The 18,558-nt window shown below is 42.3% G+C and overlaps 1 protein-coding gene across 1 annotated transcript in view; it reads left to right on the forward strand.

Annotated features, from left to right (window-relative positions):
- Piezo (piezo type mechanosensitive ion channel component) overlaps positions 1-18,558 on the forward strand; it is a 168,269-nt gene that overhangs the window by 135,029 nt on the left and 14,682 nt on the right. The window contains exons 31-43 of the mRNA XM_076200470.1: positions 1-134; positions 1,049-1,206; positions 2,025-2,116; positions 5,093-5,158; positions 6,648-6,734; positions 9,829-10,003; positions 10,594-10,757; positions 11,735-12,985; positions 14,739-14,886; positions 15,500-15,652; positions 16,066-16,127; positions 17,119-17,277; positions 18,076-18,202. The exon at positions 1-134 is cut by the window's left edge and continues 9 nt beyond it. Of these exons, the coding sequence (XP_076056585.1) occupies positions 1-134; positions 1,049-1,206; positions 2,025-2,116; positions 5,093-5,158; positions 6,648-6,734; positions 9,829-10,003; positions 10,594-10,757; positions 11,735-12,985; positions 14,739-14,886; positions 15,500-15,652; positions 16,066-16,127; positions 17,119-17,277; positions 18,076-18,202 (2,776 nt within the window). The remainder of the gene's footprint in view (positions 135-1,048; positions 1,207-2,024; positions 2,117-5,092; positions 5,159-6,647; positions 6,735-9,828; positions 10,004-10,593; positions 10,758-11,734; positions 12,986-14,738; positions 14,887-15,499; positions 15,653-16,065; positions 16,128-17,118; positions 17,278-18,075; positions 18,203-18,558) is intronic.

Here is an 18,558-nt window from a genome sequence, read left to right on the forward strand (position 1 = left end):
CTCAAGTCGCCCTCCACCACCTCGCTCACTTCCCACTCTCCACCCCGTGGACGTTGGCTACCTCGGCGACGACTCCTGCACCGTGCATGATTACTCCGAGATCGAAGCTGCCAAAGACCCACCAGAGCCTCAAGGTGAGTCTTAAGAACGAACTCGACTTCGACCTCGAACTCAACTTCGACCTCGACCTCAAAGACCTTTGTTGTCTCCTTTGTGCACTAGAATGTAAGAATGGAGGAGACTGCAAGAGACCATAAGGCCTACTACACTAGGCAGCTCCATGTCCCTTACCACCTTTCAACCCTATCCATAAGGTTATCTAATCTTGTCTTGAAACAACCAATAGTTTCAGTGCTCACTACATTGTTACTAAATATATTTTATTCGTTAACCACTATGGGTAAACCAGTTCTTGCCTATTTTCTTCTACCTAAATTTGTCCAATTTAAATCTATTACTACGAGTCCTGCACTGGTGTCTTAATATGATGACCTTGCCTGTATCACCCTTGTTAAAATCCCGTGACCCATTTGAACTAGCTTTGCTCTAACTTCAGATAACTTCATTCTGTTGAGCTGAAGTTGCCTCGAGTTTCAGTGACTAGGAACCCGCAGCCCCAGAGCGGCTGGCAACGATCCTTGGGCCCTCGTATAGGTTTCTCCGGAAAGAAATTTTGAACTCATGTTGTCTTTGTTGAGAATGTCTATGCCCCCGGAAAAAATGATATATATAAATATGTATGTGTGTATATATATATATATATATGTATATATATATATGTATATATACATTATATATATATATATATATATATATATATATATATATATATATATATATATATATATATATGCTGCCCTCATGAAATCTCTCCTCAGGTCTTTTTTACCACCTTTATGACTACACCTCATCGATGTAATATTGAAGCGTTGATTATTACTGACAAATTGTACCACTATTCCTGCTTACTGCTGCTGCTGATACTACAACGACTACTGCTTGCTATTACTACTAATTATTACTACTATTACTACTCGTACTTGTGTAGGCGCGGCGGCCTTCCTGCGGAGAGCCGTGCACTGGTTCAACTTCGCCATCGAGTTTATCGAGTCGGCGATGATCTCGGCGACGCAGCAGCTGAACCGACTGTCCAAGGACTACCGTTACGTGGCGATGTGCCTCTCCGAGGAAAAACGGCGGCTCAAGGTGAGGGGAAACGACCCTTCTGGGGCCTCACATTAGAGGTGGACTTTTTGTATCCGGTGCTGAGATAGATTTTTTTTTTTTTTCTTTTTTTTGGTTGGTCCTTGTACAATGTTTAGTTGCTTTGTCTCTATACATTTGATATATGTAATCGATCGTTTTCTTTGAGATTCGGGGACTGTTTAGAAGCACCATATTGCAAATGTGAACGGAATAATGATGTATATAGTTTGTGGGTAACAAATGAACGAAAGTAAAAAGATTGCACTGTTTGCACAGAAAATGTATTTGCTGTCCACTTGACTTTTTTCCCTCCAAATAATTTGTGGTCGTACTTAATGTTGACAATTGGCAATACAATTTAGATGAGATGGGGAGCTTACGCTAGGAGGCGCTTAGTTGTAACTAACATTGTCACCTTTTCCATAGGTGTTCGGATTTAAGAGCAAAGAGAAATCAACAGGTTTTGAGATAAATGAAAATCGCTCATATGGCAATAGTTTCAGGTGACACAACCATCTGATCTTGGTCGAATACCACTGACCTAATCTGACCCTGGCCTGAATTTTTCATCTTCAAAAGACTGATGGTTTTATGATTTTTTTTTTTTTTTCTAATAATTTGTGAGTGAAATATGACTCCTACGGGCTTTGTTTAAGTCCGTGCGATGGTGTTTATGGAAGACATACACCGTGCAGAGATAAAGTGGGATGGTGTCAGAGGAGCAGGGAGGAGGGAGAGGCAGTGGAAAAGAGAGGCTGCAGCTGTTAGAGCGGCGGGGGACACTAGTGCCTGACCTGACCCAACTTTTTCATCTACAGGAGACCGATGGTTTCATCACTATGGCTGCTGGAAGTTTCCCTCAGCCGCCCCAGAACAGTGACTGGAAGGACTTCGATCTCCTAGACAGCAGGTGAGTAGTACTCGGGGCGATCCGAAGGAAGTTCGAGAGAGGCAACTGGCGACGAGGAGGCCACGAAGAGCACTATGGGAGGACGAACTCTTTATCGGTACAACATTTCACTCGTACTTGATGAAATTCGAGCGGGTGAAGTGTTGTGTCAGTAAAGACTTCATCCTCACTTGGTGCCTTTCCTGGCACCTGAGGAACTTGTTATGGGATTGGTCCGCAGCAGGTGTTGCTCCTTGCACGTTTCCCCATAACAGCCTTGACTAAGTTGTTTCAACCCATGGCACCCCCAGAAAAACCTCCCTGGCTTCACTTTAAGCCATCTGCCTGCACTATCACGCGCACTCACACACACACACTATTGCCCCTCCCTTTCTCTCTCTCTCTCTCTCTCTCTCTCTCTCTTTCTTTTCTTTTCTTCTTTTCTTCCAAGGACCACTGGGTGTTGTAGTGATATGACTGGACAAGCTCGCGGTTGGAGAATCCCAGTGATCTTTTGATTTTATTTTATCATTTAATAACCTTCATGCTGCTGTTATAGTATTTTAAACATACGATAAGGCTAATGTTGTTTAATTACTTATCACATTTTCAAACTGTTCCTTACTTATTATATGCAATGGGTTGTGATAATCTTAATACCTATTAACAATTTTAATTTCTTTATTACAAAAATTTGAATTTGTGGAGACTTGTTTCGCGAGTTTCTGTGCAAATACTGCATGCAAAGATGTTTGACCGGCAAGCGACCAGAAGGCAACCCTCTTCGAAACATATTAAAGGGACATCCCACAGGCAGTAAAGGGTCATCTTTGTTATAAATCTTGCAACATGTGATATATAAACACGTGGGGGGGGGCTCACAGTATGACAGACGGGTATAGACTAATGTGAGGCTCGCTACGCACAGCGAGACGATGCTACGCCTAGTAAACATATGAATAGGGCCTTGACGGCCGTAACAAAGAGTCCATGTACTAGAGGCGTCACCGGTGGACAACTGTAAGAAGGGGCCTTGTTGGCCGTACGAAAGGGCCATTGTACAGGGATCGTCACCGCTGGTTAGGGCACACCTCTACACCCTTGCACACTATTGCACTGTACACTATGCTAGTATCCTATGCAAACTACACTATGCCATAACCTTGAAGTGAATAAAATCGCTTGGTGGTGACCATCAAAGAGAGGTTACAAAATGTACCATTCCCAGGTTAAACGGAACAGGCTTGAAGTAAACCACAGATGGCCAGGCGGAAATGGTGGTGAAGGTGAGGGATGGTGTTTGCTTGACGTTAGCCAGAGAAAATACATGAAAATTGCGACCTACCATCTTCAGTGAATGATTCTGACCTGTCAAGTTTTTTCTTTGCTGACCATCTATTCCTATATGTAACTTTGGTCACTCTCCTCCAGACAGAACCCCCCCCCCCACACACACACACACAAAAAAAAAAAAAAAACTGCTGTTGATAACTTGAAAACGCGTTCTAGCTACTGCCAGAAAACTTCACTTAGCCGGGAATGGGTCTAAAGATTATTTCGAGATGGCTCTCGCCCTTGTATTGTCCGAAGAATCCACACACATTCGTATCAGTGGGTCTGGTTATAGAAATTAATGAATAGATAGATAAATGAATTGACAAACAAATGAATAGATAAATAAGCAAGCAAGGTCAGGTGCTTTGATTGATACCCGTGAAACTCCGTTGGTATAGAAGGGATTCTAAACCTTTCGTCAGACTTGGCGAACAGTTTCTACCATTCGAAAGTAGATTTTTACCTGTTTTTCTAGTGAATCTTATCTACCTTACTGGCTTATCTATGAAGTTTATTGGTAATTTATATAAAATCCTACTTTATAATGCTAGAAAACGTTCGCTAGGGCTTACGAAAGGTTAAAAAAAAAACTGCTTTTGAATTTCTCAGAAAATCTTCCGCACCAAGCGATTTCATTAAACCCTGTGGCACCCGCCTTGATCAGTAAGTTCTCTTCATCCTTCTTCTTGCTACTCAGAGGGATTAGGGAGGGAGTATGGGCAGATTTTTTTTTTCTTATGCTTAAACGTATTGTATTGGTTTGGTTATGAATATAAGTTTCCAAATGTACTTTAGGTTTTATGTTTTGACTTTCTGTTTGGATTGGTAACGAAGAATCTCTGTAATGGATATCTGTATTTTGTCACAATTTAGTGTTTCCTTCAAACTAATACGTAACTTGTAAACATAAACTCTCACATGTGGACGAAAGACTCACCAGTATTTCAAACGGCTCCGGGAGCTTAAAGATAGCATCACGGGGCAAGAAAGACGCACAGAGTGTGACTGGTCTCCGGGAAAGGAGATCCGAGAGGCGGGAGTCTCCTCTCGCCCTGGTGAAGGGAAGATCTCCTCTACCCGCGCCCAACAAGAAGTCGAAGTCTCCGCCGGACCCGAAGAAACTCAGGTAGCAGGACTTCTGCGTGTAGAGACAAGTTCTTCCTGAAGTAGCTGTCACCGTAGCTCCCAATTAACCTGTTTTGTTCATGTTTACAGTTCCTAGCTTCATGTATAGACTTCATGCTTTGGGTTTTGAAGTCTGATCGATAATATCCGATTCTGCTTCTGGGTTGTTAGATTTGTTGTGACTCACGTGTGGCCTCCGTTCAGAACCGGGTGGTCACAGGAGACCCAAGGACCTGTCTCCTCTGGGGCCCTGTTTTCAGGTCTTAAGGGCAACAATCATTTGACACGACACAAATATCCTGAGTACTAAACCATATATATTTTGACCGCAAAACAGCCCAGTTAGAAAGAAGTGCACTTACATACTCTGCCATGTAGCGCATTACCCTTTTGTCCCTGCAGTGACCTGCACATGAACATTACCTAGAAACATCCGGGTGGGACCTGAACCTGTACTACATTCTCCCATCCTTTCCAGAATCCTCATCAAGAGGATGTATGCAATCTGTAGTTAATGCATGTATGTTGTTTCAACAGAGGCATTAGTCACGAACCCTTGGAGATCCGCGTGGAGAAGGCGAGTGAGGACAAGACGGACGAGAGGTAAGCTCAGAGAAACTCTCTTTAGTCTAGGTCTTGCTTCGTCTAACTTCACTATGTTTTGGCCTTAATGCCATTTATATTAAGAATTTCTTGTACTTTCAGATTTTAGGGCTGAGTTCCATTTAGATTTCTCTTGAAAATGTCGTTCCATATTGCAAAGATCCTCTGTTCTGTAGGAAGTTGTTACAACCCTTCATGTAGATACATGAAAGGATAGATAAGTGGTGATCTGGAGAGTACTTTCTTGGGCTGTGTTTTTTCTTGCATAGAATTTTGTTTTATTTTTTAAGCAACTGGAGAAATAATGTTTGGATGATTTTCCACATAGTCGACTAATGTTAAGGTAAGGTTATTTAAAAAAATGTTAAAAATACTTAGAATATTTCCATTAAGTAAAAGTAAATAGTATCAGGTGCATTAGAACCTGACGGGACCTTTGGGACGATCTGTGACAAATGATGACGACCACGACGACAGCGACATCAACGGACATGACACCATCAGTGGTGTTCATAACAGCAGCGATCACAGCTAGAGTGACGCTGATGACGACGACGATACTTACGGCGACAAAAAAGTTCATGACGATGATAATGTTGACGACGAAGATTACGATACTTAACAGAAACCTGCTGCATCAGGGTAGTTGGCAACTGTCCCAGAGATTTCTAGGAGAAGAAGAGTACTGTTGCCTGTGACATGTGTAGGTAGGACAGTCCATCATTCTACCAATGTCATTTCTCTATCACCGTCATCACTCCTTGAACTAGCACCCTTACCTCTAATGTCGTCTATATCTTCAGTACTGTACAGAATCCGATGGACAAGTGCACGTGATGGGCGGAACGGTGGAACAAGAAGCCCATCGTTAGTGAATAGACTCATTCAGCATGTAATCCCTACCCCGTTCTCAAGCTAACATTTAGTGGACAGACAGAGATCTTGAGATCGATGAATAGTTTAGGGGGACCAAATGTTGACCCCCTTTATTCAATGTACTCTTTTCTCAACCCGTCAGTCACGAGTATCAGAGAGAGATACATGGAATGGAGCCATCTTTCAGGACGAGTATGTACAGTGAGACCCCACCTGGGTCATGCACTGCCAATACAGTGCCTAGCGAACAGAACACGCGGCACTACAGACTACCACCAAAATCATAAGTTTTCCTTTTCCTACAAACCATGCACCAGACATCGTCCTCACACATTTCCTATTACCACCATTACTATCACCACCACCACCTTAGGTTTCTCTTCTATCCAAATATTACCAAGATAAACCCATTCACTCCGGGATGTCACTTCCATCTAATTTAAATCTGTGTTGGGTGTCTTCGGATTGAAATACCTAAACCATGGTCACCATACCATTATGAACCCACATCTATAATGGGGGCATAACGCCAGACCAGTAGAGTAGTTTTCCATTACTTCACCTCAGTCCGCACCACTCTGTTCCACCGTAATCTGTTATTATTTCCCAACAGTGTCGATCTAATGGATGCTCAAGAGACTGGAGACAAAGACTTCAAGGAAGAGCAGCCACCTTTCCTTAAGCTCTGCGTCGCCGCCTGGTACGTAATCCCTTCAGTTAGGATTAGTATCTTTTTTAAGTGTAACACATGGAGTATACTGAGCACCGCAAACCATTCACGACATTACGCTCACGTTATTTGCCGAGACAAGTTTGTAGGTGACTCGTGATTGGCTAAAGTGACCATCTTGACCATCCATTATTGTTTACCATTGCAGTAGTTCTCCTATGCAGTAAACCCGTAGCCTCCAGGAAACCGCACATGGCCACCGGGTCACCCCATAAATCACTTGGTGTAGAAGTTTTATGACATGTTTGGAGCATAAGAGAGTGTAGTAAAAAGTGCTCTGAGTCTTTTGTGTGGTGGCTACACCTATTTAGTGTCTACATCAGTGCGGAGTGGTGACCTGAACGTAGGCATGTTATTGGAAAATTTTGTGTGTCATAGGAGTGACTATTGCATAAAGTATCTAATACAATAGACCAATAAAGATTTGTCATCTTGTTTTCGTTACAATGACGCTAAAGATGAAGTGATATTGGCTTGTAATTATAGTCTGTGCATTCCAGAGAGTCCGTTCAGGGTGTGGTATACGTCGTGATTTACTACCAGCCATTCTCCCAAATCAGCCCTAGTACATGCCTCTCTCTCTTATTTCCCATTTATGTGCTATTTCTTATGCTATAACAAAGGAAGCTGTATAGTATGATGAGTATAACTTTTTATGATTATAACAATTCTAATCAATTCTATCATACATGGCAACTTTTACCCATGTTTCTACGCCGAGGTGTCATAGATGAAAAAGGTGGGATGTGATGGGTAATCGTTGTTATAATCCTAAAGTGATACTCACTGTACTATACAATTTTCCTTTGCCATATACGGAATACATTGTTAGGAAACTTGTCCTCACCTCTCCTCCTTACCTCTCTCCTGGCCCCGTCTCACGACCTTTGACCTCCGAGGCTCCAAGGTAATCGCCTGCGCATCGCCCAGCCACGTGAGCCACACAAGCGGTTCTTTGAGGAAATGTACGTGCAGTACCGTCTCCATATATTCCATCATGGTGACTCAGCGGCTTGAGAACATTTTGCCTCTGACGTCCTATGTTTCGATTTTGCTCTCACGGCAATCAAGGGCGCATATCATGACATGACCCGGGTCAATAAGCTGGACGGAATTACCGAAGATTCAGATCGCCTCGGAGCATCACGCTACGAGCCTAGCTCGCTGCCTCCGTCACAGTTTCCTCCTCCCCCCTCCATCCAAAAGAGACCGGCTTGGGACATGACTTGAAACGCACAGTCGTCACTTCCCTCGCCGTCTACCCTCCACCCTTTTTTTCTCGGACTTGGAGAATTACTATTGGCGCCCAACTTAATTTCTAATAACACCCACTACTCTCTCCGTCAGAGTTTGCCTTCCAGCCAGCCTAACAGTTGGAGCTCAAGGTGGGGTCAGGACAGCCTAACATTTGGTGCCCAACGCGTGGCCAGGACTACTACCTAACATAATATAAAAATCAAATAGTAAATAGATGGGAAACAAAAGAGAGAGGCATATAGTAAGGTTGATTTAACAGAATTCTTAGTAATGAATCACTACATATGCCACACCCTGAACGGACCATAGAAGAGCTTTTGATCAGATGCTTGCTGCAACTCTCCGTTGCTGACCGTATGTGTGGTCGATCGAGTAAACTTGAAGAAGACGACTAGACTTTTTTTTCCATTTGATAAAAAGGGAAAATAAGAAAATAACTTGGGGAAAAGATTGGAAGGTTAAGGAAGAATGTATATATTTTCTACCCCGTATGTGAGACAAGATATTGTCTAATGTTGTGATAGTTCATATTACAATTTATACACAACGTCGTGGCACCTGACCTACTAATATATATATATATATATATATATATATATATATATATGTGTATACAGTATATGTATATGTGTGTGTGGACAGCGACATCAATCAGATAAATTTTATGGCCGTTACTCATAGGACTCGAAGCTACCGCTATGAGGCCAAGAAGCTATCGAGACTGCGTTTTAACCCGCTTGGCTACAGGAGGTACAAAACTCTCTGAACTCGGAACGCTACTTGTTCCCGAGATTAGGAAATATCGCTGTCTGCAACCCCATTTCCCTTTTCGCCAGAGAGCTGACCTCAACTCGTAGCAGGGGGTAAGGTACGGAACGAATCACTTTCACGCTTCGCCATTGTAACTATGTGAGAAATTCGCTAGTGGACAGCGACACCAATCAGATAATTTCTATGGCCGTCGCGAGTAGGACTCGAACCTACCGCTCTGAGCCCAAGAGGCTACCGAGACGGTGCTTTAACCCGTTCGGCTACAGGAGGTACAGAACTCTTTGAACTCGGAACGCCACTGGTTGCTGAGATTAGGAAAGATCGGTGCCTGCGACCCCATATCCTTTTCCCTTACCCCCTACTACGAATTGAGGTCGGCTTTCTGGTGAATATATATATATATATATATATATATATATATATAAATTCAAAGTTCAAGAATTTTAATTTTTTCCCCACGTCATTTCCTTGTGTGACCGAAATAATTGCATGACTAAAGCCTCCCGAAATACTCCCTCTTTGAAACCAATTTTGAAAAAAATTCAACCCTTTGTAACATGTAAACATTTATCTTACAACACACTGTTGGGCTCAAATCATTTAAGCAAATTTGATGATACTACGGAAGTCATAGTTCCTCATTTGATCTCGATTGATCAAAAGAATATAAAGTTGTTCTTCCTTTCTTTTTGGTAACCCGCAGAGGGCCTCTCACGGGCTGCGCTCGGGTGCTGAGCGGGGTAGTTAAGGGCTGTGGACAGGATCTGAACCAGGAATTGTTCTTCAGCAGCAACACAAGGGCCTTTAGCTACGAATTGCGCGATAGTTTGTCAACATTATGAGGAATCATTAACCACAGCCACTAGTTCGTGGCTGTGGATATTTGATTACCTCAAAGAAAAGTTTCGAGAATGAGGAACTATTCCTGATAGTCGTGACTAGTGTGACCTTGGCTGAAGTATGACCTTTCATAAGTGGAGTCACATGACTCAAACCCATTGACAAGAAAAATACAAATAAGTTTTTCTTGTTGCAGGTATGCCATGATCTCCCGATCTGAGCTCGTCAGTTACATCATGATCTTCGTCAACCAGATCAAGTCGGCGAGCATCTTGTCCCTACCTCTGCCTCTCATGGTCTTCCTTTGGGGGTCACTCAGTGTGCCGCGCCCCTCAAAAACCTTCTGGATTAGTGTCATCGCATACACTGAGGTAACGTCATTAAAAAATATATAGAAATGAATTAATAGATAAATAAACGTTGAGACATTCTGACAGGTTGGCGTAAGTGGAGTAGGAAACACAGGAGTCTGAGTGTATTCCTTTGAAAAAGCATACCTGTGAAACTAGGCAGGAATAAACACAGACTAAGACTCCTGTGTTTCCTACTCCACTCACGGCAGATAAATAAACATAAAAAAACAACACAAAATAGAGAAATGTTCCTATGATACAAAAAGTAAAGGAGTGAATGTATTAGGCAAAATGTTTAAGGACTTTGCCAAAAACCGTTCCTTGGTTATTGGGTGCCCAGTGACACCTATGGATTCTGTTCTGATCAACGTCAGCTGATTTTGTTGACCAGAGGGACACATTTGAAAGGAAATGGGTGTGCACTAACCGAGAACCCATTTGTTCAAAGCCTATTCTTCCGACCAATAAAATCTGCCGTGGGTTTTATTCAATCTAAAAAACTATCACCTTGACAACATTAGGATGATGATAGACAGAAAGTTGAATAAATTGCCATCCTATAATTATCAAGCAATCACATATTCTCCATCTTTCTTCCGGTGTTCCAGATCATTGTGATCGTAAAGTACCTCTTCCAATTCGATTTCTTCTTCTGGAATCACTTGCAACGGCACAATCAACCCTTCTGGCCACCTCGCATCCTCGGCATCATCAAGAAGAGCCGTTACGCCGTGTATGACCTGGCCTTACTGCTCGTCATCTTCTTCCACAGGTGCGGTAGTTGATCCACTGGGCGGAAAAGGTATAGGGGGTTGGGAACTAGGACCTGTCACAACGCTGAGGCATTGGCTTACTAAGATAGAAAAGTGATAAAACAAAGTAGTAATGCCCTAATAACCTTGATTATGAAGTGCCCCTTCCTTTCTAATTTATATTGCAGTTGTTTTCAAAATGCTGAATGTATTTCTTTAAAGTACGAAAACTTGAGACATTGGTAACTTGTACGCTGTCGAGGAGGTGCTATGGAGTTAGATAAAACAAACTGGTGACAACCAGAATCAAAGGAGAAATGGCACCCGGTACAAATAAGATTAATCGAGGAAGGTTATAGCTCTATTTTTATCAAGGGGTGTCACGGAGATGAATGAAACAGCTTAACGAAAGGAAGATCAAGTGTCAAGTGGTATGGGAAAGGTTGAACAATGAGAGGTTGTGTGAAGAACTCTTGGGAGGTTTGATGATACTACTTTGAGTTGTTGGACCCTGATCACATTTATTCACATCGTTCCGTTCCCTAGTTCAGGAATTACCAAGTTCTTTTTCTGACTTTCCTTTTTTTTTTTTTTTTTTTTTTTTTTGTAAAGGTTTGAATAGACAATTTGAAGGTTTACAAAGACCCTCAAATTGAGTACAGAATTTGAGGATTTACAAAAACTCTCAAATTGAATAGACAATTTGAGGATTTGTAAAGATCCTCATGTCTATTTTAATATTGATTCATTCCCTTTCATGGCAGCATGATGTTATCCTTATATGGAAAGTTTTTAACAGTATTATATGTTTGAATGATAAATTAGAAAAATAGATAATGCATGCTTGTTACCTGTCGGAGCATTTCAGCAATGTTCTAATCTAGGGACATTTTGAATTGTAGGAGATCCCATCAGTCATAATTTTGCCATGCATGTTTGCAGGAACGAAGGAAGCCTTGGAAAAACGATTTCTTTAATTCTAATCTCTCGTAATCAGGTTCATGCTGAAGAGTCTTGGTCTATGGAAAGAGTCCGCCAGCACGACCACCTCCTACAGCAGCGACACGAGGGCCTTTGGCTACGAGTCCATCCGGTCTTTCCAGACCAGCTCCTCCCCAGACCACACCTCCACCTCGTCGCAGACCAGAGCCTCCTTATCGCTTCGGATGTCCCCGAGCGCATCGAGGAAACTCTTCGACTCCTCCTCCTCAGATCCGTCCACCATTTCTCAGGAGAAGGACACATCGTCCTTGTCTCACACGAGGAACACGTCGTCTGTGTCCAACACGAAGGATACTACCCTGATGTCGAGTACAAAGGAAACGTCTCTGTCCAATAAAACCTCCGGAGGGGTGACTTCAGATGTCTTCAGTGGGACGATGTCGTCGTCCTTCCAAACGGTCGAACCTTCCGACAGCCCGAGCAACGGTCGGCCGCCCAATCCGGTCAACGGTCGACCGGAGAACGTCGACACCACCCGTTCTAGTAGTGCATACAATAATGGTCTTCCGGACAATAACAGACATGGTCCACCAGATAACCCAAGCTCTGATAACCCAACCGAGGATCAGGTTCCGATTCAATCAGACACCACGAATCTTGGAAGCTCCGAGACTCCAACTGGCCCGAATCCGGGGGGCACCGGGCGATCGGACAACGGGGCTAGCCGGGCGGAAGCCTCACGGCAGCTCCAGATGGTCCCGACCCACACGCCGCCGGGCCAGCAACCTCTAGGCCAGCTCCACCCGCTGTCAGAAATGTCCCGCTTACATTTGGGAAGGCCCTCCATTGACCTGAGGACCGGCGGGCGTAAATCTCTACCCCAGATCGGGCAGCACACCACCCATTCTCGTCAGTTGTCCTTAGGTTCCCACGCGCCTCTCATGCCACCTCCATCAGGGGTGGTAGCCATGCCACTTGTGACTCGGCACTCCTCCCTTGTCACCCATCCGGAACATCGGCGTCAACTTTCAGAAGGCTCCCGGGTCTCCTTCCATCAGCGCACTTTATCCACCGGGTCCCGAGACTCCCAGCCACCGCATTCCCACATGACCCACTCCCAGATGTCTCAGACCCACCACTCCCACCACACTCAGATGTCCCAGGTCACGGGAGACTCCGAATTATCAGAATCTGTTCACGTTGGGTGCGCGCAGTGTAACATGCAGGCCCTGAAGGACTTCCAGCGTCCGGACATGGATGAAGTCAAAGAAAACATACAACAGCTTCCGGGCATGGCCAGATCGGGGTAAGAAAAATTCAACTTCGAACTAAGTTGACCTTTACCTCTCCTGTAAGTTTAGCTTGGTGAAGCGTGTCTTCTACAGAGAACCCACTTCACAGACAATAATCTTTGGGGAATTTAGTCTTATATATTGTTAAATATAGGGACAAATATCACCTCATAAGTGTCATTATGGGTAATGACCCTTATCAGAATGAATGGATGATCTTGCAACAACAAAAAGAAAATCATTGTACGACATTAGGATTCAAGATACAAAAATATACATATTTCCATCGAAACGTCTGATAAGACTTTGCACTAGACATGTATGTGAGTACTGGATTTTCTTTTTGGAATCTCTTTTGCAATTCATGTGGCGAATGCTCTGTATCCGAAACAGTTAGTTCTCCTGACTACTTCTGGGGTGCTGATTGCATGTCCCTCTTTTCTACTGCTTCCTTGAGCAATATCTTTACCATTATGTCTCCACCCTTTTCCCTATTCCCTGTGCTGGGGGAAGACAAGAATGTTGTCGCCACCGTATCCCCATGCATATCATAGAAGGTGACTAAATGGGACGGGTTAGTGATTCCCTACTCTGTATTTACCTCCGAAGAGTCAAAGAGTTAAGATAAAAGTGGGTTTGGCAAGATGACTCCAACCAGAACCCTGTTATTTGGGTCAGTGGATGTGGAATGTATGAGAGCAAAAGGGATGAGAGTGTAGTATGTTTGTGAGACGAAAGGTGAGTGAGTTAGCATGGAAGAACATATATGTAAAGGAAAGGTGAGTTTAAGTTTGGGAGAATGGTAGTTAGGTATTCGGGAGTGACAAGAGGGCAAGGGAGGGAAGGAGTGTCACTGTTGGTAAATTATAAGATGGTTGTGTGTGAAAGGAAGTGTCATAGAGGATAATGTGGGTGAAAATCATATTAATCTATAAGGTTTGGTAATTTGTTACTACGTATGTCCCAAGTAATTAGAAAGGTGAGGAAAGAAAAGCATATTGATTTTGATTTGATGAGTGTGTGAACTGTTTTGGGAAGAGTGTAGATGTAGTGGAGTTATGGTATTTAATGCTAGAGTAGGGGATGAGCCAGTGAATTGATTACTAGGGACATACAGTGTGCCAGAAAGAAATGAAGTGTATTGACAGGCAGATGATGATAACTAACAGATTTCGAGAAGAAAGATAAACATAAGTATACATGGGCCAGAGTGGTTCAAGGGAGGGCAAGGTTGATTGAATTATGTAGTGGTACCCCAAAGGAAGGTTGGTGGAGTTCTAAACTTAAATATTTAGGGGACAAATCTTGTTAAACTAGGCGATGGATCTCGGTCCGAGTGGAGTCTCGTTTGAATCAGAACTCAAGAAATTTATTTTGATGTTAGCAACATTGGCACCAGCCTTTCAGTTGCCCTGCACTTCCTTCCTTCTTCACCAGACATCAATTCCGTCTCCGTTACATTTTAAGCAACAGAAAGGAGACCTTGGTTTAGTTATTAGGCTGTAGATTTTTTCCATTGGACTAGTTGGAATGTTTGCTTACTCATAAGCCGACGAACGTCAGTAACTTTTCTCTGATTTTTTTTTTTTTTTTTTTTTTTTTTAGCAAAGTTCGAAATTAGATTCTAAGTGAGTAGTGTATATCGACCCTGTATTTATTTTATTTATTTATTTATTTTATTTTATTTATTTGTTTATTAATTTTTGGTATGTCTTCTGGATATGTTTTTCGTCACATTTCCCACCCTGCTACAATTTCCTCCAACAGAGGCTACCGGCTCTTGGGATCCATCCGCCACTTCTTCCACAACCTCCTCCATCCCGCCTACCAGGTCTCCGTCGATGTCTACGCCTATATGTTCTTCTGCGACTTCTTCAACTTCTTCGTCCTCATCTTTGGCTTCTCCGCCTTTGGGGTAAGACCTACACATAGACCCTTTTATTTTCATAATGTGGTCAGTTTTGGGTTGTCACTATATGCAACAGAAAACGTGTCATTGAAAAGAAAGGACAGTGGGCAGATCTTGGCGGATCACTGGTATGTCTATTGGTGCTACGTTCACCGTCATTTAGTTAGTCAAGAGGATCAGCTTTATGGCGAATATAATTATGTGAATGATTTAATTCCTGTGATAAGAGGAGTCATGTTTGGGTGTATAGTTCCCAACCACTTCAGTACAACTTAAATTCTTGCGCACAGCATTGGCTGCTATATGTAATTTGCATCATACTACTCGCATTATAAAATATAAAGTCACTACTGTATTAGTCGTTCTCATTTACTCTAAGTAATAATAAACACAGAAAACGTGATCAAACCAGTTTACAGAATCCGGGGGTAACTCATGTACAACTGCAGTATATATACAGTATATATAACTAAGACGCCGACATCGTCGTGTACACTCCCGCCTCATGACGCCTACGTAGGCGTCATCGTACTGAAGGGGTTAACTGTGGAACCCGTTTTCTATTGAATGAAATTGGCTGCCCAGGAGGTTCTCACCTCTGGATTTGTTACTCACACAGACTCAGCAGGGCGACGGAGGCGTGAGTGCCTATCTGGAGGAGAACCGGGTGCCCATCCCATTCCTCGTCATGCTCATCCTTCAGTTCGGCCTCATCATCGTGGACAGAGCCCTGTTCCTCAGGAAGTTCATTCTTGGCAAGCTCATCTTCCAGGTAAGGGTGGGGAATGAAGTAATTAGGTCTATGAACTGTTGTTGTAAGTGATAACGGTAGTAGTAATTGTGTCACAGTTGCTACTGTCAACATTACATTAGACTCCTGGCTATTCATTCACTGCCACACACCACATTTACCATTACCAGTACCACTGTCACCACCAACTACTACCACTGTTACCACAAAGAGAAACACATGAATATAATTTTGGTAAAATACACAGTATATCATTTTAGTCATTTTCGACATGTACAAACTTGCAACAGAAGCATGTCATGACATGAGCCACTTTTAGTTATTTGATTTTATGTACACGAATTATCATAGGGCCATAATGACTTTTAAGTGATATTTCTAATGCCACTTTCCTTTTTGTTCTAGCAACTGTTTTTCTCTTTCTTGGGTTACAGATAGGATTAACCTTCGGGATTCACATATGGATGTTTTTCATCCTCCCCGCCGTCACGGAAAGGTAAGTATACGTATACGTATACCTATGCATTTATTTATTTATTTTATTTATTGTTTTTTATATTATTATAATTTTTATTTATTCATTTATCATTATTATCATTTTTTCACATCCGGCGTAGTTATGGACCAAAAGGTCCCTTGTTGGCATGCTCCTCCTTTGTAATCCTGTGTAATCCTTTGTAATAGTGTAGGTGTTCAGGGGACTCGACTCTATCTCACCGTCGAATGCCGTTTTCTGATTCGGTTCCCCCAACTCCCCCTCCCAGAGAGGCCTAGGACATTGCCTACTAACAAAGGACTCTCTAAAGGAAGGGAATGTTATGCAGTTTGCCCTTACTACGAATTCCCCTGCCGTTAAGCAGCCTCGTACCGTCTCTACTCCCATCCTCTCGATTATGTAGCAACGGTTTGAACAGTTCGGCCTGCAAGGACCCCATGGAGCTTGTTAGCTTCTCTTGATTAGTATGCGCTTGTTAAATTCTCCCGTCTTACTGATCGCTATCAACTTACGTTCTCCACGCATTCTTCAACCTTTCTACATCTCCTTTATCACCTCTATGACTCAGTCACTTCGGTGCAATATTGTCCCTAAGAATGGAAGAGATGTTATGACGAAATACTAATACAGTACTTGTTTTTTCTGAGTTCTTGGTGTATGTGTTAGTGGGGGCTTATTTGAACCAGGAGAGTCTGTTCAGTTTAGCTTTCTTCAGCTCCGTGATTTTTTTTAATCCAGCTTATTTTGGTTTCTTATGACAAGGAGATCACAGTAGAGTGCTGGTACAAATCCAGTCCTCAGAAAAGTTCAAGTCTGAGAAGCCACTGAAAATTACAATAAAAGATAAAACTTAAAAAGAAAAGGAACTATAAATCTACATTCATTATCTTGACCACATTATAAAACAGATATATGACTTAATTCATATATGAATAGCTAAATCAATAGTAAAATAATAAGTAAGCCAACATACCACCCTTATTTCTTCCAGAGATTTCAATGCCCAAAAACCACCCCAGATCTGGTACATGGTCAAATGCCTGAACCTGCTGCTGTCAGCCTACCAGATCCGGTGCGGGTATCCGACACGAATCCTGGGGAACTTCTTGTGCAAGCAGTACAACTACATCAACCTGTTCTCCTTCAGAGCGTAAGTACCTTTACATCCGTCACGGTGTCATGACCTCCCTTGTAAATATATATATGTCTACATGCATGGATGAAAATCACTAGCCATTGGTTGGCAGATCATGCCTCCGGCTTCTCACATCTTGAAGAGACAGTCCAGACAAGATTCTTGTGATTATCGGACCTCTTTTTGTTATTAGACATTTTTATTTAAGTTTAGACTTCGATTAAATTGAATTTATTTCTATTTAATGTGCTATAACCTCATGGTTTCGTTGTCACCAGTGTACCAATATATACGTTTACAACCCTACCCATGGGTGTCACCATCTTTTCTGAAGTTAAAAGAATTCGTTATGATAGAGGAAGAGAAGAGAAGGACGATTTTAGAGCCTGTATCTTGGAGACAACGACACCTTGCTGTGTGTTTGTGGCATTATCATTTCTATGAGAAAACTCTTTGGCGTTCTCTATTCCCGATGACGCTGAATTCTCTGCATCGTAAGTCATCCTAGATTGGACTCGAGACGCCGTCACGAACCCCGTAAATATATATATATATATATATATATATATATATATATATATATATATATATATATATATATATATATATATATATATATATATATTGCTAATTTATCTGTCCTTTGTATCTCCCTAATCAGTATGTTTAATCTTATTTACAACCAGTCATTCCAACACAACACTGAAGACACTGAACACCACCCATACTACTTTACCAAATCGGACAATAGACCCTCAAGGCTGATCACTGTTTCTCCGCCATTTTCTTGTTTTGTTCTTTTCCTTTTGCCAGGTTCCTTTACGTACCCTTCCTCTTCGAACTCCGAACGTTGATGGACTGGATCTGGACAGACACGAGCATGAACCTCGGGGACTGGATCAAGATGGAGGACATCTTTTCCAACATTTTCCAACTTAAGGTGAGTTTTTTTTTCCCTTTTTCTTCCTTTTTACTGCTCATTTGTCTGTATGTTTTGTGTGTACCCTAAATGCACGTCTCCTTGACTAAAACGTTATATTATTCATCCCATCCCCCACCTCTCTTCTGTGGATTCGTGAAATCAACAAATGAGACTGGCGACCACAACTACTGGCTCGAAGCAAATGATCACATATTATAACATTAATGTCATATTAGAAAAATATATTTGAAAACTTGAATCCACTTAATGCTTAACTGTATTAAATTATGCAGGAGACTTTTGGCTCGTTGGTTACTTCTACCGATTTAAGTTACTTTTTGATTACTGAGTAAGCAATCATGCAGTTATATCAG

Source organism: Oratosquilla oratoria, chromosome 17 (genome assembly GCF_046742065.1).
Source record: "Oratosquilla oratoria isolate Oo_2021 chromosome 17, ASM4674206v1, whole genome shotgun sequence".
NCBI lineage: Eukaryota > Metazoa > Arthropoda > Malacostraca > Stomatopoda > Squillidae > Oratosquilla > Oratosquilla oratoria.